We start from the raw sequence: 22,534 nt of genomic DNA, 5'->3' as shown, positions 1-22,534 counted from the left end.
TCTGCAAGTTTTGAACTACAACTCCCATCAGCCTGTGCTGGTTGGGGCTGATGGGAATTGTAGTCTAAACCACCTGGGATACTAGGTTTGGAAAAGGTTGCCCTAGATTATACATCCCTGAAGCAATCCACCGAGCTGTTCAGTGTGCATTTGGGACACCCCTTTGTCCCTTTGTTTAACTTAAGGAAAGAGGACCATATGGCAAACAACCATGTTGAGTGAATTTACCTTCATTTGAAGCTTCCTTCAAATGTTGGTTTTGCTTCCTCGAGGGACTTTCAACCAGGAAGGAGGAGCCATGAGGGAGAAAGGCTTCCATCTAATGAGCTTATTACCAGCTGAATGAGGCTTCACAGTAAGTGGAGTGGTTCCATTTGTTGGGTGAAATGTCACGTTAATACAGTGGTACCTCAGTTCTCGAACAAAATCCATTCAGCTTCCGAAACATCCGAAAACCAAGGCGCGGCTTTCCATTGGTTGCAAGAGCTTCTTGCACTCAGCGGAAGCCGCGTTGCATGTTCGGGTTCTGAAAAACATTCGAAAACGGAAGCATTTCCTTCCGGGTTTTCAGCGTTCGGGATCTGAAATGTACAACGGAGCCGTTTGAGAACCAAGGTTCCACTGTAATGGCTGGATCTAGACACATCAAAAAAATGTTTCAGGAAAATATGTTGTAAACCTCATAATGGGAAATTGTGTTGGTGAAAAAGGGAACTCTACAGCATGATCTGGTGTCACAGTGTTATAACGCATTTAAAATACTTTTTCTTTACTTATATAGCTGAGTCCTATGGCAGTCCGCTTGCTGGGGTCACTCACAGAACTGGGCAAATAGCTTGAGAGAACCTTTGCTCTAGGTGGAGTTGCTGGTTTAAAACAATCACTGCCTGTTTGGTATTGATTTCTTATGGATTATTATTTTGTTTTATGGTGGTTTGTGGATTTTATTGCTTTTGTTTGCTGCTTCACAGGCCTTTATTTATTTTTTGCAGTGAATGCAAGTAACTGAAATCTCATTGAGGGTCAGGGCAAAGAGAGGAAAACTGTCTTTGTTTGCTCTTCTCTTTCATCCTCCACACATCCATGCCCTGATCCAGCCCCTTACATGGAACCAAACTTCCATGGGTATCTTCAGTTGGTGGATCAGGGGCTGCATAAAGGTAAAGGTAAAAGGACCCCTGATTAGGTCCAGTCGTGACCGACTCTGGGGTTGCACGCTCATCTCGCATTATTGGCCGAGGGAACTGGTGTACAGCTTCCAGGTCATGTGGCCAGCATGACAAAGCCACTTCTGGCAAACCAGAGCAGCACACGGAAACGCCGTTTACCTTCCCGCTGTAGCAGTTCCTATTTATCTACGTGCTTTCGAACTGCTAGGTTGGCAGGAGCTGGGACCGAGCAACGGGAGCTCACCCCGTCACAGGGATTCAAACCGCCGACCTTCTGATCAGCAAGCCCTAGGCTCAGTGGTTTAACCCACAGCGCCACCTGGGTCCCTGAGCAGGGACTGCATACGTAACCCAAATGTCTGTGAAGTGATGTCTTGGTTTGCCCATGCTGCTTTGTTTTTGGTGGGATGTGCGTTTGGATTGTTATAGAAATAATAAAATTGAAAATTGAAATGTGTGAGAGCAAGGCTGAGCAAGTGAAGGTTGGAATGTGAAGGTCATGCTTTTTAAAAGAACCATGAAAGAAGGATGGAAGGACATGCGTACAGGAGTTTTGCTAAAACTGTTAAGGACAGTGCCTTGTGATTAAACCAGTGGAAGCTAGTAGAGGGAAGTACTTGCATATATGGACATAATTGCCCCTTTGCTTCCCTATGCTTTTTTATTTCCTATTTGGTGTGTCACCCCTCAACTGCATGCTATTGGAGGTTGTGTTGCCTTGGCCTTGCAATGCCTAAATAAACATCCTGTTTAATGGACAGTTGGAGTATGGATCTTTTTGGCCATCCAGGAAGAACCCACAGGATATATTGGGTATTGAACCCCAAGATTTCCCCAATTAGATGAGCATCCAGAATGCCTGGATGTGTATCCCACTGGAAGCAAAGTAGAGACAGAATCTTCACTCAGATGTTCATTCAGTTTAACCTCCCACCGCTAATACAGTCATACCTCGGTTTAAGTACGCCTCGGTTTGAGTATTTTCAGTTTAAGTACTCCACGGACCTGTCTGGAACGGATTAATCCACTTTCCATTACTTTCAATGGGAAAGTTCACTTCAGGTTAAGTACGCTCAGGTTAAGTACGGACTTCCAAAACCAATGACACTCATACTGGTACATTTACATTTGATGCATGCACACGTCTGGATCCACAATGTCTTCAGGACATCACCCATCTATATGTTGGCTTGACTGTATAGTGACACAACCTGGTGTGAAGAGAGCTTGCCACACATGGATGCTCATCATTTGATGTTCGTAGTATCGGGTGGTGACTTATATGTGTGATTGAGGCACCAGACTGCTGTGTGCCAACAGCCACTAGACAGACACCGAGTACCTAGAGCAGGTAAAGCAGGCTGTATGCAGGCATGCAACCTGGAAGTGAAGAGTGGCTTCTTTCTAGTTGCTAAGACTATAGGAGTGCAGCAGACCTTGGATAGCAGGCCATGTTATAGGACTGGCCATTTGGGATTCTGATGCACAGGACAAAGAGGATTGTGCTCTCAGGTGCTGGCATCCCAATGTGAATGGCTTGTCCTCCTCTATTTTGACAAGCGGTCTTGGTGCTGCTGAAGGAAAAAAAAAAACAGGAATCCATGCCTCACCCGAGTTCAAGACTTAAACCAGGAGCCAGATAAAGCACAACAGAAAGCACTTTTTTAAAACCGTTGCTTGCATTTCTTCACATGGCAAAGATACAAATTTCATACGCTCAAAAAAGAAAAAAAAAGAAAACGTAGGGTTGTGACCAAGACAACTTCACATGAGGTTAGGCAGGTTGCTTTGCAGAGTATTCCCCAGGAAGACAGTGCTTAACCTCAGGTTGACTTTGAAGTTTATAAAAAGAACCATCACTTAAGTGAAAGCTGCTAAACTCGACAGAATGAAATCAGATGGACAGAGAGAAGCAGCCCTGTTAAAAACAGAACCAAACTGACTCATCAGATTATGAACTTCTCCTGCACTTTTCATGCTAGCACACTATATTACTGACAGGCCCTCTGGCTTTTGTGGTTTTGCAGCCATGAAGCTCACACAGGAACCCATACTGTCAACAAGCAGAATTGTATAGATTTCTAAAATGGGAAGGGAAGTGTTGGGGGGCCAGGGAGAGAGCATTTTAGTAAGATATGGTCTGAGGACATCAAGGCCCCCAAAACCCACAGAAAAAAAAACAGGGAAAGGAGAAAACTACATGCTATGAGAAAGCATGGGTCTGTACCAAGAACGGCAATTCTGCGCCTCTCTGTAATGTATAGTACAACTTACCCTGTGTCCTATGCATTTATCTGCCCCCTAATTCCACATTATTGGCTACTTCTGGCAGGGAAGAGCTCAGCACAATGAGCTTAGGACATAGAGTAAGTTGCTCTATACATTATACAGGGGTGAATCTGCCAGCAGCAAACCTGTGTTGGTTTGTTTTCAACGCTTAGTTTCTTTCTTAAATTTAGAACTGCCTCTGGGGTGGTAAGGCCATGCTGTACGTAGGGCAACTGCTCCATCCACGCTTCTCCATGGCATAAGTCGTCAATGCCTGGCATTGGTTGCTGCTCAAAAATGGACATGCTCGGTTTGATACCAGAAATACCAATCTGACTGCAAGGGGTTTGGACTGTGTTGGAAAACAGAGAGATCACGTCAGTTCCAGTGCCTTTCCTCTTTCCTTCCTACGCCAAACTGCACAGAAAGGCAGGTCAAGGGGAGTAGCTCCAAAGCGTAGGAATTTGTCCAGCCATGCTAGGGTTGGATAGCTTGTTCCCATCAGCAGCAAACTACTCTCTGCCAGTGACTTGTAATGTGCTTGCCATAATTACTTTTGTTGTTGTTGCTAATACTTGCTGCTACAGTGCATGTTAAAACTCTCAGGAGGAGGTGGATAGCCCCCCAAGGGCTTAATTAACAGCTCCAAACCCTTGTCATCTCTACACTCATGGCTAATCCCATCTAAGACGCCTTCCACCGATGGTAACATGGCACTGATTTACTAATGCAATGCAGCAAGTTGGGCATCTCAACATCAAGGTAGTTCAATGCACAACAGGGAACTACAGAGACATATGTGGCCAAAAAGCTTTACCATAACAGGAACCCAGTATCCCCGAGAAGTTTATGCAGCATCTTCAGTGAAAATCAGTAGCGGTGGGCAAGTGTAGTTGAAAAAACAGCTTACCCAGTACAACCAACCCTCCCTTCTTCTGAAATGCACAACCACTGGAGACGGTTAGGTTTGAGCTTTACAGAATTCACAGAGTCCAACATGCATCCAAATCCTTTGTAATGTGTAATGTTCATCTCCATTCAGTTTTATCTAGAAAGAGTTACCTGAAGGCAGAAGCTTGCCATTCATAGAATACACTTAAAACTGGTCATTCCCCCTTCCCAGGGAACTCTGGCGATTTCAAGGCAAACACTCAACCCCAAACATATTCCTTAAACAAAGGAGACTAGCCCAGATTCACCCTATAATACTGATTTGCAGTACATCCCCCCCAAAAAAAGCTATTCTTCCCGTAATAAGTTCGCTCCCCTCTATAAACATTTTAATTATCAGCCAATCTATTTTTAAAGCAGAAAGAAACAAAAAAAAGGGGGAGGGGGGAAGCCAACCAATAATATTGCCTGAAGCCACCTCACCTGGGCCATGCCAGCTGTCGGAGTAGCAACTAATCTGGGCTCTGGAGCTAATTTCACAACATCAGTCAAGGACACGCTTGTCTCTGCCACGAGTCCTGCAATGAGGATCACAGACCTGATCAATGAGCAGAAACAAGATGAGGGATGTGCCTGGACTCCTTGGCAAATTAATACATTGCATTGATCTTCCTTGGTCAGGTCAGCATTCAGAAGTGAAGGATAAAGGGTAAAGATCTTACATTCCAATGCACTTGGGCCTGGGCAAGCAGGGTCTCGGAGATTGAGTTTACGTCAGTCATTCAATTTGTCCCATGGAGGGCAAAGCTAGCCACAGAGTTGCAAGTTCAACAGTATCAGTAATCATTGAGGAACGCCAATAAAGCAGCAAATAGATGGGGAAAATATGGAGAAGTAATAAATTCAAGGACAAAGCATGACTTAAAAAAAAGAAGAGTTTAGCTACAAAAAGGGAAAAAATTGGGGGCAAGGGGAAAAAAATATTAGCTTTACCAATATTTTGGCTAGCTTGTCTGTCCACACATATCTGTGCTGGTCTGTTAAAGCAAACACACCCACAAAGAGTCTTTCGGCACTTTAGGATTAATAGACATAGCACTAAGTCCCTCATTCCGTTAGCACACAAATTTCCATTCACTCAGTGGAACTCCCCCCCCCACTAAATCTGTTCTAGGGGTTCCACCAATCTTCTGGAGCAGATCTGGGGAAGAGTGCATAGCTGCCAAGTACCCCGTTTTCCCCGGGAAACCCCCGTTTTTACTTACCTTTTCCCGGTGGTCCCCCGTATCACTTCGTCTCCCGTTTTTCTCCGTTATTTTCTCCTGCCGGCGGCCATTTTTTTCTTTCCGATTTGCCCTTCTATGGGCACCAAAAATGGCCGCTGCCGGCTTCAAAAGTCACATCTACACATGTCCGGAAGTGCATAGAGGCGACTTCCGGTGTTGGCGGCGGCCATTTTTGGTGCCCATAGATGGGCGGAGCGACACCAGAAGTTGCGTCGACGCACTTCCTGACATGCATACAAACGACTTTCGAAGCCGGCGGCAGCCATTTTTGGTGCCCATAGAAGGGCAAAGCGACACCGGAAGTTACGTCGACGCAACTTCCGGTCCCGGATTCTGCAGTCCGGGACTTGGAAGGTAAGGGAAGAGTGCAAGGTATGCACAATGCACAAGCAGAGGTGGTGTGGGAGTTCCGCTGCGCAAATCCTTGCACTTGACGGAACAAGGGAGCTGGATACTGCCCAGAGGCAGTAGGTAAGTGAATAACAGTAGCTGGGGGACAAGAAGCAGGGAAGTTGCTTTCATGCCCTGCTTGTGGGCTCCCCGAGCCAATGGCTGGCCATTGTGGGAAACAGGATGCTAGACTAGGCAGGACTTCAGTCTGATCCAACAGAGCTCTTCTCCTATTCCTACACAGCACGTTAAATAACTTGACTCAAGGGAGCCTTGTGAAAAGAGCAAGTAAGGACATAAATTTAAGCTGAGGATTGGCCTGTGACAAGGACGGGAGGCAGCAGCTGCAAACAAAGTTTTTGAATCCTGTTCATGCTGCTTAGAGGACTCTTTGGTTGACTTACCATGGATTGCTCTGTAAGCAGATCCTAAACAGGCTGAATTAGCAGTGTCAATAGTGTAAACTGGAGCACTGAACACATCAGACAAGACCTGAGAAGCATAAAAAAGCATCTGTTACAACCAGACTGTGGGAAACAGAGACAGCAGGCAGTTTTGTTTCCATTGGCGAGACTTACAGAGAAGCGTTTGTTTCAAGACGGGACCTTGTACTGATAATCAGGTTTGGATAACTAGTCACTGAAGTTCCCGGGCACTGAATCTGGAAGGCCACATGACAAAGGAGATTTCTGTGGCTTTTTTGAGTGCTGCCTCAATAAAGCAGGGGTATGGAACCTTTTTCAGCCCTGGGGGCTGCTTCCCATCCTGAATAACCTTCCTGGGGCATGTGCCAACCTTCAGTGCTCCTCACATTTCCAATGACCCCCTAAGTTTCATTTCTAATAGTAAAAGACAGTCGTGAATCTCTAACACGCAGGTGGTTAATCTCCAGGTTGTGCTCAGACCACTATTTAAACAATACTGACTTTCTGTGAGAGCGTTCAATGGGAACATTCCTAGGTCTACAGGCTGACCCAGCCCTGCCTACCTACAACGGATGTTTCTCTGCTGTTTCACACTGCCGGCTAAGGGTCAAAACAATCATTCCTCCAATTGCATCTGTGTCTGGACTTGTAAAAATAATAATATTTGTTTGGCCCCAACTTCTGCTTGAGATCAGTCCCCTCCCAGCCCAATAGCTCAATAGGTTTGGTATTACAAATGCAGTAAGCCCAACTTACTTGTAAAATTGCTTTATTGTGGGATGCCCCTCCAGTAGCCAGGATTCTTGTTGTAGGCACTGCAAACCGAAAAGGAGAAAACAAATTAACGCAAGTATAATGTGTCCCCATTTATACTATGATGAATGTTTGGTTATGCTAGCCTAAATTGCCCGGTTTGGGTTCTGGGATAAGTGATGGAAAGCTGATTCGCACAGTCCTTTGCTTGCACAAAGTTGTCCATTCACAATAGCATGTTGCAAAACAGGAATTGTATTGCTTCACAACAGGGGGTCCACTGCCCTGTTCTGTACATGTCATGGACTGGCTGGATACAGAGGAGGGGTGGGAAGCACCAGCTGGGGAATCCCCAAGGGAACTCCCAAGGGAAGATGCCTCAGAGCCAGGGGATTGGTGGGGGGAGGGCAATGAGTGGTCAGAACAAGAACAGGGAGCAGACTGGGAGGAAGAGGTATCAGTAAAAAGGTCATCTGGAAGCATCCTAAGATGATGATGATGATGATGATGATAATTTTATTTATATGCTGCCCTCTCCGGCCAAAACCGGGCTCAGAGCGGCTAACATCAAATATATAACATGTTACCATAAAATCAAGCAATCAATTAAAATACATCCTAAAATCAAATCAGAATCAAAGTGAAATCCAATCAGACGGCAACCTGCAAATTAGGGATAGGGACCTTAAATGCTCACCAGGCCTAACTGTTTATACTGATCTTATATGAGCCTGTGAGAAAAGTTGGGGGGGCCACTTTCATGCAAGTTCTTATAAGGAGAGAGGGGGAGTCAGAATGGACCCTGCAAAAGGCTGGCGGAACAGCTCCGTTTTGCAGGCCCTGAGGAAAGATGTCAGATCCCGGAGGGGGGCCCTGGTATCTTGCGCCAGAGCATTCCACCAGGAGTTGGAGGTGAAGAACAGGCTCTCCTCATCACTCCTGCTACAGGGTGAATGCAACATTCACCGTGGAAAGAACGGTTAAGAAAACTGTGCAGCCATTGAAATAACTTTATACTGAAGCTATTTTTAAAATGTCTGCCTCAGTCTGAGTTTTCATTACGCAAATTTTAATTGGAAGGTAAGCAGCAAAGTCAATAAAATTCCTGAAAACATCCTTTTACAATGTCCACAAATGAGACATCAATTAAATTTTGGCAAACCCTAGCAATATATTAATGAAATTTGGTCCAGACATGAATCATTAGCAAAGAAGAAGGGAACAATTGATTTATTAAGCAAATATATACCCCGCCTTTCCTCCAAGGAACTCAAGGAGGTATAGAAACCCATGGCGAGACAAAAGAATCTTCCTGAAACTTTGCATCATCTTCATTAGACAAAACAGGTTGGTAGGACAAGGAGCTTCCTGCATGGGTTTCTGAGCCCAGAATGCTTTGCTTGGGTGCGGACTTTCACAATGCAGCCAACAGCTCTGCATAGAGGAGACTTCATTCCACCGATAAATTTAATCAGATCTTCCTCTTTGGAGGATATTCAGCGATGCACAAATTGGGTTTAAAAAGCCATTAAGATCTCTGTCAATGTCAGTAAACAAATAAACCACACAGCTGAGTGATTCCTTGGAGAAAACAAGTTTCAATTATACCTGTGCACAGTGACAGAGCCCTGCCAATACTTTCAGAAACATGTCACTGAAAAGCAGTGAAAAATAACTACTAAGACCACTAGGCTTGGAAGGAAAAGACAAGAAGAAAACACAAACACACACCCAACACAAATTCTAAAAGCCTTGTGGTTAGCCTTATTTATATGCCACAAACAAGGGACCAGCAAGTTTACACCGCAAGAAAACAAATGCGCAGTTGTGGATCTGGTTCTCCTTAAGTAAGGCAAGGCTAGTTCAACATTTTATTACACATTTAACAAAAAATATATACCCCTTACTCAAACTAAAGTGGTTTACTAAAAGCAAGGCACCTGAAACAGCTGGCATTGCCTTCTTTTAGAAAAAGTGCACCCACAGTTCTTTTAGATATTTCAAGGAATGCTGGGGCATAATCCTCAGAATTCATTCTTATTTCATTGGCACGAAATCAAAGCTGGAAAAGTTACAGAAAAAGGCTACAAAAATGATCAAGAAATCAGAGCACTTTCCCTACAAAGAAAGACTGGAGCACTGGAAGATTTTAGTTGGGTTCCCCACCACACCAAATCGAAGGGATGCTTAACAGAACCTTATAAAATTATGCTTGGTGTGGAAGGAACTCTTACCCCCTTTCCCATAATACCAGACCTTAGTGGTCTTCCAGTGAAATTGATCAGCTATAAATCCAGAGCAGACAAGTATTTCTTCACGCAATGCATAATTAATTTACGGAATTTGCTGCCAAGAAATGCGATGGTCAGTAGCGTTGACATGTCTTGACTGATAGCCACATACATCCTAACCGTACCAGTAGACCTCATGAAATTAAGAATATAAGAATTGCCATGCTGAGTCGACCTAAGATTCATTTACCGTAGCCCAGTACGCAGTGGGTGATGGGATCGCTCATGGATTTAGCCCCACAGCTATAGACCAGAGTTAGTTCCTAGAAATGAAGTCCACATAATGCCTATATGAAATCTAAAAATCCCAATCCCTGACTCAGTCCATTTTTAGATACATTTTGTCCAGGGCTCCCCCCCCCCGGGCCAACCAGAATTCACCAAAACTCAGTTGTGGCACCTCACAGGTGGGCACCATTGCCATTATAAGAGAACTTCAAGGGAGGTGTTCATGGTGAGTTCCAGTACCTCTTTTTCTAGAAGAATAGCATTGATTATGTCCCCTTCTGAAAACATTGAGTAATGGGGCTGGACAGCTTCTGGATCCCCCATAATGTGAGCGTAGAATTCACATAAAATCAACCCAAGGACACCTGACAGTGCTTGTAAAAGAAAGTCCTAAAAAATTTAAGCAGCGGGGAAACAAGCCACTCTTCAGGGCTGGTCCTGAATCCCCAAGCATGAGCAAAAAGGCAATCAAGTAAGTCAGGTAAGTGTATCAGAGGGTAAGCGAAACATCAGAGGGGTAGCCAAACATGAAGTCATAAACCAGAAGCCTCACATGGACTTCTTATGCAAAAGCCTATCTGGAGCTCCCAGGAAGCTGGCTAGATGTCCCCAAGCTTCAGCTAATCAACAAACAAGAGGTGGGTCAGAAAAGCAAGCAAGGCCCATGGATTCAAACCTGACACTGCCCTGTTGAGATCTTCAGCCAAAGCCTCCAAAGTCTACTAGCCCTCAGTACAAGAAAGCAGTTGTAAGCTCGAGGAAGGAAGGGCACATGTAGCAAAAGCTGAACTCAGAAGCAGACAGAGGAGAAAGTGTGCTACTTGGAGAGAATTGTGTTGTTCTGGCTTTTAGGGATGGCTGGTGAGATACTTGAGACATCACGCTAGCAGATGTCGGAACCAGAGAGAGCCACTACGTACTAAGGAAATAATTCTGTACCTATCTGCATCCTCAGCTGTTGACTGTAATGGAATTAAAGGGACAAAAATCTTGTCTTGGAACAGCATGTCTCTTGTTCTGGGAGGCTTTTATGAAGCCGCTTTGTCATTTTGAGCTAAGGGTCGCAGGCAATGGAGGGTCAGGAAATCTGCAAGCCTCTCTGCTGAAAAAGAGACCTCAAAAATAATGCCAATAGGGCTGGAAGGAGTTCAGAAAAGGGCTGCCAAGTTGATCAAGGGTTTGGAGGAACTCTCCTAGGAGGAAACGGGGAACAGGCAAGTAAGCAGAGACATGATAGAAGGTAATGAAATTATGTTTGGGGTGAAGAAAGTGGGTAGAGACGTTTTCTTCCTCGTCTCATGATACCAGAACCTGGGTTCATCCTATGAAGCTGAATGTTGGAAGATCCAGGACAGACAAAAAGAGGTTCCTCACACAGTACATAATAAAACTAAGGAATGTGCTATCAAAAGATGACCACCGACTTACATGGCTTTAAAAGGGGGTTAGACAAATGATGACTATTGATGACTACTAGCCTTGATGGCTAGACTACTGCCAGTATCAGAGGGAACATGTCTCTAAACATCCAAAGTGGGATCACCTGGTTGATTTCATGTCCTGCTTAGGGGCTTCTCATGGGCATCTGGTCGGTTTTGAAGAGAGCCATTCTGTTCTCTGAATGGGGCCAGGTGCTTGTTTGAAGCCTCAGTCCTCCTAACTTGCCAAGGATGTACAAATCACAGAACCAAACAGGTTGTGTGCTAAAAACAAGCCCCTGGAGACCCAATACTTGACGAAGGGAAACAATCTTAGCACTTTGCACACAACACCAAAAAGCGTATCACAAGCCCTGTACAATTTGTGTCGAAACCTCAATCTTCCTTTAGCTTGGACCCTGAGATTTCACTGGCCATATTGAGACTGAAAGCTTCAGCAAACAGACAAGCTAATAAGCCGAAGGAATCCTTTAAAGAATTGCTCTATTCCTCTATCAACTTGCCTATGCAGATTGGTAGCTGATGCGCACCTTAACAGGCAAGCACCAGGTGGTACCAATCTATTCGCTGGACAAGGTTCTCACAAACAGGATGGTGGTGTTGCCTAGCAACAAGAAGATACTTAAGGCTGGAAATTTAGCTTACAGAAATCTAACAGGCTGAAGGGAAACAAAGCCACAGTCTCGTCTAGATTCGTAATTATTTATTTCATTTTTAAACCACCCTTCATCCTGTAGGATCCCAGGGTAGCCTGCAACATAATCAGATAAAAATGCATTGCCACAGAACAAGGTTTGAAACAATTAGAAGTCTGCTTACCAAAAGCACATTACAACCATAAGCAATTTCTATCCATCCGCAGAGAAAATAAGGACGGCTGGGCTTCCATAGCGTGTTCCATCGCCCCAAAGGAGAAATGCACCTTTCAGTTGATGCTGGAAAGCTGACTGCTAAGGGGAAGCCATGCCTCCACACAGAAGTGGCCCATGAGTTGGGGTGGAGTCACTAGCTCAACACCAGCATTGCTACAGCTTTTCTGGGTGGGGCTAAGAAAGCTGAGGCTGAGCAAGTTGTAGTGATACCAGTATCACATAGACCACTGCTGGCTGCATTAGAAGGAAATTCCACAATCAGGGTGCGGCAGCCAGGAGGGCACTATCTTGTGTCACCACCAAATAAGCTAAGCCCATCAGAGGGCTACAAACAGGGCTTCCCCCTAGAACTCAATGAATGGGCCAGCAGGTTGTAAGAAAGTTGCTCCTTTAAATACTTGCGCCCCAAGCCATCTTTGTACAACGGTACCAATACCCTACAGGGTTTGTGTGCAATACAGCAAATAACGATTAGTACGGTATATTTTCAGAAATCAAACAGCACAAAGCTGTTGGCGAAAGTGCGGCATGGGCTTGATTAAGCTAAAAGCCAATGATTGAAAGACCCTGAAGAAATTAACTCAAGAACAGCCCAAGGAATCAGGAGCTCATCCGGATGAGAAGAAGCTAAAGCTAAAAGTAAGTCCAGTTGCGAACGACTCTGGGGTTGCGGCGCTCATCTCGCTTTACTGCCCAAGGGAGACGGCGTTTGTCCACAGAGAGTTTTTCCAGGTCATGTGGCCAGCATGACTAAGCCGTTTCTGGCGAAACCAGAGCAACACACGGAAACGCTGTTTACCTTCCCGCTGGAGCGGTACTATTTATCTACTTGCACTTTGAAGTGCTTTCGAACTGCTAGGTTGACAGGAGCGGAGACTGAGCAACGGGAGCTCACCCCGTCATGAGGATTTGAACCGCCAACCTCCCGATTGGCAAGCCCTAGGCTCAGTGGTTTAGACCACAGCGCCACCCACGCCCCTAGCGTAACGTTAACAAGGGAGTGGTGTGTGCGAAGCATCAGGATGTCTCAGTTCAAATCTTGCCTCTGCCATGAACACACAAGTTGGGCTCACGAAAGCCGCATCCTCTTAACCTCAGCTCCCAATCTGCAACCTAAGGACAAGACGCCCATCAATGGCTACCATTCATAGTGGCGGCAGACTATCCCCAGGTTCAGGGATCCTATGCAGGAGTGGCCCGTGCAATAGGTGAAGTGAAGCCATTTGCTTCAGGTGGCAGATCCGCTCGCCACCCTTGCCATTGTGCTGTTGCCAGCCCTTGCCAACACAGCCCTGTTGCCCTCACTGCTGCGCCCTTGCCGCTACTGCCTTGTGATGGCAGCACAAATTCAATGGCTTGGGCAGGGAAATGGTGGGGTGGGGTGGGGTGGGGTGGTGACCCAGATCTGCAGGGGCAGAGGTGGGGCGTTTTACCTACATTGGCAAAATGTCTTGGGCCAGCCCTGATCCTATGCCTCTGGATAGATGTTGCTGGGGGGGGGGACAGAGCCTACTGCCTGCATGTCCTTCTTGCGGACTTCTCCAAGGCAACTGGTTGGCCACTGTGGGAATCAGGGTGCTATATTAGATAGGCCTTTGGCTTGATCTAGTAGGGCTGTTATTATCCATTGTGCAATGGAGCAGTGATAAGGAAGAATGATAAGCAGCACTGTCACTTTTTATCACAACATGGAGAACAATGTCATCTTCTATGGGGGAGCTCTACATACCAAATGAATAAGCTTCTTCCCCCCCCCCCTCCAAAGAGAAACCCACCCAATAAGCTATGCAGAGAAAAGAGGTGGCATGCATGGCTAGGGGTTAAACTGTCACCTTTATTTTAGTCCCTTTATTATGAGCGATCAAAGTGCCTCAAAACAGCGAGCAAGCTTTTCAGTGCACCAGAACTCCTCATCAGGCTGGATATGAAGAAAACCTGGAGGGGCCAGACAAAAAATTGTGACTTGGTATTGAAGCCATGGGGTCAAAAAAATTGTTTGCATTGTAAATACTCTTAGAAAAGGAAGAGTTATGGGGGCACTTCACAATTTCCCACTGAACCACTGATTCTTGTTTTCCTAACTCTTGGACAACCTCAAAAGATTGCTGCAAGGATTGTTGAGATAACGGAGTTTTATGAACTCCTGAAATGTAAATGTTAATGTTAATATTATGAGTGGCAGCACCAATTTAAACTTTCACTCATGTGCACTAGATGTGCTGAGTCACCAAATGTTTGTATTACTAATTCAATTTTTTATTACTAGATTAAATTGTGTTCTCAAATGCAGACATAAGAATGACTTGTATGAGTACAGAAATTGAATGTAAGAACCCACCTAAATCTGTTTCACACAGATCTGGGCTCTCATTGTGTATTTTATGCAGAAACCCATTACTGCTATCAAAGCCAAGAAAGGTTTTTACTCCATGTTTGGATTCAGAGACATTTGACCAAACTACACAGAGTGTACACCTGGGAACAACCTGAAATAACCTTGGCTTTAAGCGTGTGCTATAAATTCCTGGTTTTAATGGCCACTGAATGTCACCAATCTCTGCTGCACTGTATTAAACAACACCGGGAGCACTGGGGAAAGTGAATAGCACTGAAACTGCCCTTGAAGGACATGGGTCTAAATTACTCTCCCCGCCAGAATATTCATATGATCCTACCGAGAACGAAACAATTATGGAATGACAATGCCAAGAGAAATGACAATGGCAATATTAACCAGAAGAGACACACCTCATTCATTCATTTATTCACTCATTAATCCAATTGTCAATCTAGAGAAAATCCAACATGTTGATTTCAAACTCTTCTCTTGTTTTTGGACTCTCGTTAAAAAGCTCTGGAGTGGGCATACACCATTTCTGTGTCTAGCGAAGGACACTTGAACAGGGCTAGCGGTGGTCCAGCACACAAAGGATATCGCAGAGATGGAAAAGTCACAGAAATGAGAAAACAAAATTATTTAGAAGTTGTGGCACCTTTCGTATAAGGAAAGGCTTAAGTGGTTGGGGTGATGAAAAAAAGATAACTAAAGGATAGGCATGTTAGAGGGTTATAAAATCATGCCTGATGTGGAGAGATTAGATAGATATTTTTGTCCTTCCCATACCACTAAAGCTCAGGTCTCCTAATAAAATTGATTAAAAGTTCAGGACAAAAACACAACACTTCTTCATGTAATGCATAACAACGGTATGGAATTCACGGCCACCAAATATGAGGATGACCACTTCCTTAAACGGATTTTAAAAGGGGGGTTGTTATGTTAAAAGCTTTGTTTCTTCCTCAGTACTGCCTTTTAATTGAAACACCCAGTTCAGATTTTAAAAAAACACAAAAGCTTCTGTCTCTTTCACATCATTTCTCAAATTCACGCAGCCTTCAGGAATCAATGTCACTGGCTGCTCCATTTGGCGCTCTCCCCCTTCCTTCCAAACTGACAATATTCATCCCTCACTGCAAAGTGCCTAGGACTGACAGAGCTTTGCTTCAAGTTCCCTGGCACACACAAAAAGATTATTTATTTATTTTTGCCAGATTGTTCATAGAGAGGCTGTTCCAAGAGGTAAAACAATGCCCTGCTGGAGTAGCCGAGTGAAACTGAGTTAAGTTGCAAGGAGTTTCGTTCCCAGAAATGAAATTGTGGGCACTGTGCAGAACAAAACTATGCTGAACTCGAGAGGACGCACCAGCAGCAAGACCAAAAAATGCAGCTTTGTTGCAAATGCAACACAAATGTGGGGCATAAATATATAATAATCATCAACCTCGAGCAAACTACCTTGCTCCATCCAGACGCTGGACTAAATGTCACAATTAGGCCAGTGGCGTAGCAAGGTCAGGTGGTACCCAGTGCGAAAAAATCTTGTCACCACCCCACCCCACCCACACTGAAATCTAGTTGGACTCGCAAGAGACTGTGATCTACTCACAGTATAAAAAGACTGGCTGTGATCTACCCATTGTCAGTGCCAGGAGTTGTTGAGCTTTTTCTAGGGGAGGGTTGCCCAAAGTTGTTGAGCTTTTGGGGGAGTGGAGAGAGCTTCTGCTTCTCTCCTTCCCTCCATCCTCCGCTTGTTTGATCGCCTGCATCCTTCCGGTCCTCTCCCTGCATCCCTGCAGGCCTCCTCCAGCAGCCTGGGAGAACAGGGCTGTCAAAATGAAGTGGCAAATAGCAGCACAAATACGCCCCTTCCCCTGATGGCTTGGGGTAGGCAGGAGCCGCGGGCGGTGCGCCAAATGTCACCCCCCTCAGTGATGAGATCCGGGGCGGGCTGCCCCCACCACACCCACCTTGCTCCACCCCTGACTTAAACTACTGCATTGTGCTGTACAAGGCACTGTGCTTGAAGAGTTTGAAAGCTTCTGCTGGTGCAAAATGCTGCAGCCAAGTTACTGCCCAGTGCCACCAAGTGGGATCAGGTTAACACCTATCCCTAAGAACCCGCACTGGTTGCCTGGTTGCTACTGGGCCAAATTTAAGGTGCTACCTTTTGACTATTACGTTCTATACAGCCTAGGACCCACCTCTTGCTATCATGATTTTAAAGCAAGTGGGGAGAACCCGAGGTCATTGAGATTACATCCCATTATCCTTTGGCCATTGATCACTCTGCCTGGGACTGATGGAAACAAGATTTGGAGGACACAGGTCCCCTTGTTTTAGACATCAGGCCAGTTCTGTCTTGTTGGCCCAATATTTTCATGGCAGTTAACATGAACTGCTTGTAGCTGTGTCTTGGTAATGGTACTAGTGGCTGCTCTCTATTATTTTAACCTGCTTTTAGGATTGCAAACATTATTACTATTTATTATTGTGATATTAATCTGATGACTGTAAGATGTCTTGTGGGCTATTCTAGCGTGAAGTGGGATATAAATCTGGTAATTAAAATTAGATATTCTTTAGGCAAGTATCAAGGCACAAGTAATCAAAAGTCTTACATGTAAGAACAATAATGAAACATAATTAGTGACCAAAAGAAACCCACTGGTCATACTTGGCCACAATGTTTGCCCAGATAAAGGGAGCTATTTGAGAAAATCCACACACTTTGACAGAATTCTGTGAGAACAATGCTTGGGAGCTGCCACAGACTACACCTCCCTGAAAGTCCTCACATTGGGCATTTGCGACATGGAAAGCACAGACAAGAGGCTATTCTCAGTTGACCAGAAAGATCACACAGAGGCACAGGCAAGGGCAACCTTGAAGGTTACAAAGGGCTTGCTTAGAATTGCCATCAAAATGTCACCTAGAGTGAATTTTAGGATTCTTTCTCAGGAGAACCCTCTAAGGAATTGCTAAGGAGTTTTGCTAAGGAAATAAAAGAAGCGGAGATGGAAAACGGAAGCTTTTTAGCAGTCTCACGAATTCCCAGAAGAAAATATCTTCTGGGGCAACCCTCCTATTCTACTCTTACAAAGCCTCACAGCTTTGCCTGATTAGCAGCATCCTAATTCTGCAAAACATGCAAATACAGTTAATCTGTATATTTCCAAGATGTTAACAGAATTCATATTTTCTCTGAGTAACGTTTGGGAAAGGGGTGGGAGCAGAGGAAGAGTCAGCAGGGTGCAAAAAATGTTTGCAGCAAAAGAAAGGCTCCTATTTGAGTGAGTCTCACATTGTTGTGCACTTAGCACAAGAGTTAAGTTAGCACCAAAGCCAGAAATGGTAATTGTGCAAAATGTCACCCTTGCATGATAAAACTGAAAGCATCCATAGAAGTAACTGTTTCTCCTTTTCCATTCCTCAGGACCAACAAGGATCTTGCACACATAGAGAAGGTGGGCTGGGGGTGGGGATACATTGGGAATTGCAATTGGCCACAACTGCCCATTTCATGTTTATAGATGTGCATCTCCCATTCACACTTGACAGCTTTCCCTTTGGCAAACATCAAACTTGCTGTGCAAAGTGTGAATTGGCTGTGTGCAGAATGGGCTGCTCATATGTGAGTCTCTATATATAGAGACACACATGCTATCAATATTCACTGTATTCCCAGAAATAGTATTAAATGTTGGCTCCCAGTGGGGGAGAAAACCCATAGTCTCTCTTCATTAATACTTCAAGAGGCACAGAAGGTTTTGTATGCTGAAAAGGTTAATTATACCATGAATAAAATAAAGTACTTGAATAAACTGTATGTTTTATAGGTAATGGAGGTTGAAGGTGGGTACATTTGTCGAGCACAGAAGAGAAAGCCTATTAGGTATCAGTAAGTGATGCCAAGTAGCCAAATGAAGTATTAACAAGCAAGAAGGGGAGGCTGGGAAGCTACGTATCACTCGAGGAGGTTGGCGGCCATGGCTTCTCCCTGCGACACTGTCACTGGCAGTCATGTAAGAAAGCATTGTTTTCTTTTCAGCCCTGCAAAAGCAGCACTGCTTCCATTCTGCTGCAGTTTGTCTTCTATTAGATATATTATTCGTTTTTCTGACTACTATGGCAAAATTACACAACTGTCAGGTGGGTGTTGGGAGCAGGTCAGCAATAACTCACAAGGTGTCAATGAAGTTAACTCTTTATTCAAAGAAGCAGAACCGTTCAGGCCTGGTTAGCACAGCAATTCTTCCAAGTAGATCTTGCCCCGATGAGGCAATTGTGAGGACTGGAGGTCCCCGCCTTCCCACAGCCCCCTAAGTGACTTTCTCCCCTGGTTCCTTCCAAGCAATCTGAGGCTCCTTCATGTAGCCTGTCTTCTTCACCAGCCTGACCCATTGCTGCCTCTTGGCCCCCCTCCTCTCCAGCCTCCTCTCCTGCCTCTGATTCTGGACTGCTCTCTGCCACAGACTCTTCCTGCTCACTAAACCTTGTTACCTCTTCAGCTTCTGACACCACCTCCTCCCAGTCTGCTGCCTCTCCTCCCCTGGCTCTGAGTCTTCTTCACTTGAGGGTTCCCTTGGGGGTTCCCCAGCCAGTGCCTCCCACCCCTCCTCTGCATCCAACCAGCCCATAACAACCAATTCCATAATTTGTGTAATGAACTATGTAAGTCATGTTGTTGTTACATCGCTACAGTCCAATCATTTCAATGCAAAGGAAACACAATGCCAGTGGGGAAGAATCATAATCAAATACTGTATATTGTTTGTGGGCTGAAAGCAAGAACAGAAAATAGGAATTCGTTGTAATAGTGATGGAGAAGTGGCCCTAGGAATTTCTAGATTTTCTAATATATTGGCCAAAACTGCTTGGGCAATATATAGCTAAACGCAGAGGAAGCCATTTCTACATTCCCCCCCCCCAAGGTGTGGCTCCCTTTGAGATCAGCCGTGAACTAGAATTACAAAACACAGTGAGTTTGGTTCAGTGCTTAAAGATAAGATCATCATCTTTCTCTAACCCAAGGACAGTTGTTCGCCTTTCAGAAAGTATCAGCATTTGTTGCTTTGCAGCCTTGAATTATTCATCAAGCTCAGACACTTTCTTGTCCAATTCACTTTGTCATTTTCCTCTAACTTATTCCCAGCAGCTCTGATGAAAATATAACATAATAACACCTGCTTACAAGAAGCATTCAATTTACTACATGTCTTGATTGAAAAGACATTTCCTGTGGTCCCAGTTAAAATTAGATGCTCTTTTTAAATGGAAGATTCATGTTCTCTCTCTCTCTCTCTCTCTCTCTCTCTCTCTCTCTCTCTCTCTCTCTGTGTGTGTGTGTGTGTGTGTGTTAGTTATAAAATGCTGCATTATTTTTCCAAGAAAAAAATCCTACCACAAGTTAAAGCTTTCTGCTGAGTTGGGATGTGGCTGCTTAAAATGCCCTAATGTTATTTAGTTCTCTAGCAATTTGAGGGAGGAAGATCACAGAGGAAGTGTCATTATATGGGCACCTTGTCCATCCATTCCCAGAATAAGAGAATTGTATAAGAAGAAGAAGAGTTTGAATTTGATATCCCGCTTTATCACTACCCTAAGGAGTCTCAAAGCGGCTAAGATTCTCCTTTCCCTTCCTCCCCCACAACAAACACTCTGTGAGGTGAGTGAGGCTGAGAGACTTCAGAGAAGTGTGACTAGCCCAAGGTCACCCAGCAGCTGCATGTGGAGGAGCAGAGATGCGAACCCGGTTCACCAGATTACGAGTCTACCGCTCTTAACCACTACACCACACTGGCTCCCATAATTTATTCACATGAACTGTAGGACTCCACATTCATAGAATATCAAGCCATTTTCGCAAAGCAGAAGTGATCTGAGATATTTTGGTGCCCAAATCAGGAAATCCAAACACACAGCAACACACACTCTGCACTACCACCATATCAATATTTGACAATCTGAAGCTCATAAATATCACCGAAATGCCAAACTGGGGCAACTGCCACACTCTCCTTTATGGTAACTGGCTCCAGAAACAGGGTCCTCCTTACCCAAGAACACTTCTTAGGTCTATTATGATTTCACTACTTGTTATTTCTAGGATTTCCTCACAATTTTTGGAGTCAATAATATCACAGCTATTGCTCATCCCATGTGACTAGGAGGTGCTGTTGGTAAGAAGAGATGGGGCTTGTATGACACTGATTTCTCCCTCCCACAAGTTTGTGTGCAAATACTGTCACTAATAAATTTTAAAGTAAGTGCAAACTGAAATCCTGATCAAGCAGTGCCCAAAACCGCCACTTGTAAATTCATACCTGAACTTGCGCAAAAGGCAACGCTAGAAGTGTAAACGACCCCAGTTATGTCATCAACACCATGCAAATATTTAAAAAAACTAAGTTACCCTAACGGAATTGCAATGTGCCAACTAGATGCAGCTCTTTGGCTAGCTGGCTGGCTGGAGGCATTCTCAGTTCAGCCCTTAGTTGATAAGCCAGTTGCCAATCCTTGGAGTAATCTCACCCCAGGTTTACATTGGTTTACCTGAGATGGGAAAGGGAATGTGTCATTTGCTTTATTCCCTAGAAGGCCAAATCAGGTTACTTGGCATGTGCGCAATGATGCCAACCTCTGTCGCTGGCACTGCTTACTGGCGCCATGTGAATTCCTTTTAGCTTCCCAGTTCTTTAGGTTAACAGCAGACCTGAACCATCCTGTGATTTACTAGGCCAGTGGTTCCCAACATGTGGTCCGCAGACCCCCAGGGGTCCGCGGGCTATGCCAGAGGGGTCCGCAAGATGCTATTAGAATAAAAAATATATTGAATATATTTCGTATGATAACAGATTTTTTGTTTTGGCCGCTTCCTGCATGAGCAGAGTCTAGCGCAAAACTAGAATTAGATGAGGCAGTAGTTCTGCTGTATGCCGTTAGGTGGCGCTTTACAAACACTACTGTTTTGCAAAGAGGCAGCGCGCGCATTCTACTAACGCTCACCTCCCCTAGATGCTTTGCGCGCGTCGGCTTCATTTGTGCGCTACTGCGCAGGTACCCTGTCTTCTCCATTCCCCTCCCTCCTCCCTGGACTCTTATAAAAAAGACTCTTAATTTGGCTCTCACTTTTTAATTTTAGGATTAGGAATTAATGGGGGTCCTTGTCACAATAGCGGCTCGATGAGGGGTCCTCGAGAAAATTTTGTTGGGAACCCCTGTACTAGGCCAACCGTAGCCCACCAGCCATTATGGTGGCCCAGCAGAGTTTCAATTTACTTCCTGTTTCATTTGCCTGCCACAGACTTGCCAAAACTAGGGGATTACTAAGCACATGGCAGGTGGCTACAGCTGCATTCAGCTAAGTGGATTTCAAGATTCTTTACTCTCTTCTTCTTTGGCGATCACTCATAGCCAAGTAAGATTGTGTTCCATAAACATGGTTTTAACAATGAGTCCGTAAGTGACTGTGGAGGCCAATTCTGGATCCACACGTCCTTCCACAGTGAGCTGATGACTGTGTGGATTTGCCAAGTGTGCCTTCCTCTTAGCATGTTTCTCCCTTGTGTCCTGAGTTCAAGTGTCTTCAAAGCCCATGACACCTTTGGTAAAGGCTGTTCTCCAATTGGAGCGGTTGCTCCGATTCTTTTCTCTGATGTGTTACCCACTCCTGCTCCCTCTCTTCCGTCTCACACAATGCCCTATTTAGTCTTAGAAAAACTAACAAAAGTCCTTGTTCATGTCAAATATTTAGTCTTAGTTACTATAAACTATCTTCAGGGAGAACTAACATTTTCTCCCTCTGGCAACCTGTCAGTCACAGGAAATCTGCAAATAAACTGTCTGACTCTATTCCAGTCATCGTAAGGAGTAAAACTGGAGCAGCTGATACGACCCCCCCATCCACCCCGCCCCCTGTACCCCCAAACAAGGCTGTTTTCACAGCTTCTGGCTGGATTCACTGCTTCACAGCAAGTCTGATCTGATATATTGTGTGCAGCAATGAGTGACATCTTTGCTAATCATCCTATTAAACTTGCCACCTTTTGGAGAGAGAGAGAGGGAGGGAAAAGTACATACACAAGATGACTTTTCAAGGACACCGAGACTTCTTGATTTTGTAAACAACTGATTCAGTTCTACAAACCAAAATGTAACACAAAAATTATCTAATAGGTCAAC

The 22,534-nt window shown here is 44.7% G+C and overlaps 1 protein-coding gene across 2 annotated transcripts in view; it reads right to left on the bottom strand.

Annotated features, from left to right (window-relative positions):
• Nucleotides 1-22,534, bottom strand: part of XYLB (xylulokinase) — a 95,532-nt gene that overhangs the window by 13,823 nt on the left and 59,175 nt on the right. Inside the window, exons 16-18 of one of the 2 annotated variants that reach the window (XR_009558425.1) lie at nucleotides 7,186-7,244; nucleotides 6,409-6,496; nucleotides 4,812-4,926 (exon numbers count right to left, since the gene is read on the bottom strand). Coding sequence is in view for 1 of the 2 variants with exons in the window: in XM_035129159.2 (XP_034985050.2) it covers nucleotides 4,812-4,906; nucleotides 6,409-6,496; nucleotides 7,186-7,244 (242 nt within the window). In the remaining variant the exon portion in view is untranslated. The remainder of the gene's footprint in view (nucleotides 1-4,811; nucleotides 4,927-6,408; nucleotides 6,497-7,185; nucleotides 7,245-22,534) is intronic. The other variant, XM_035129159.2, reaches the window with a different exon arrangement.

Source organism: Zootoca vivipara, chromosome 12, assembly GCF_963506605.1.
Source record: "Zootoca vivipara chromosome 12, rZooViv1.1, whole genome shotgun sequence".
In the NCBI taxonomy this organism is placed as follows: Eukaryota; Metazoa; Chordata; class Lepidosauria; order Squamata; family Lacertidae; genus Zootoca; species Zootoca vivipara.
This window is presented reverse-complemented; position numbering and strand designations above follow the sequence as displayed.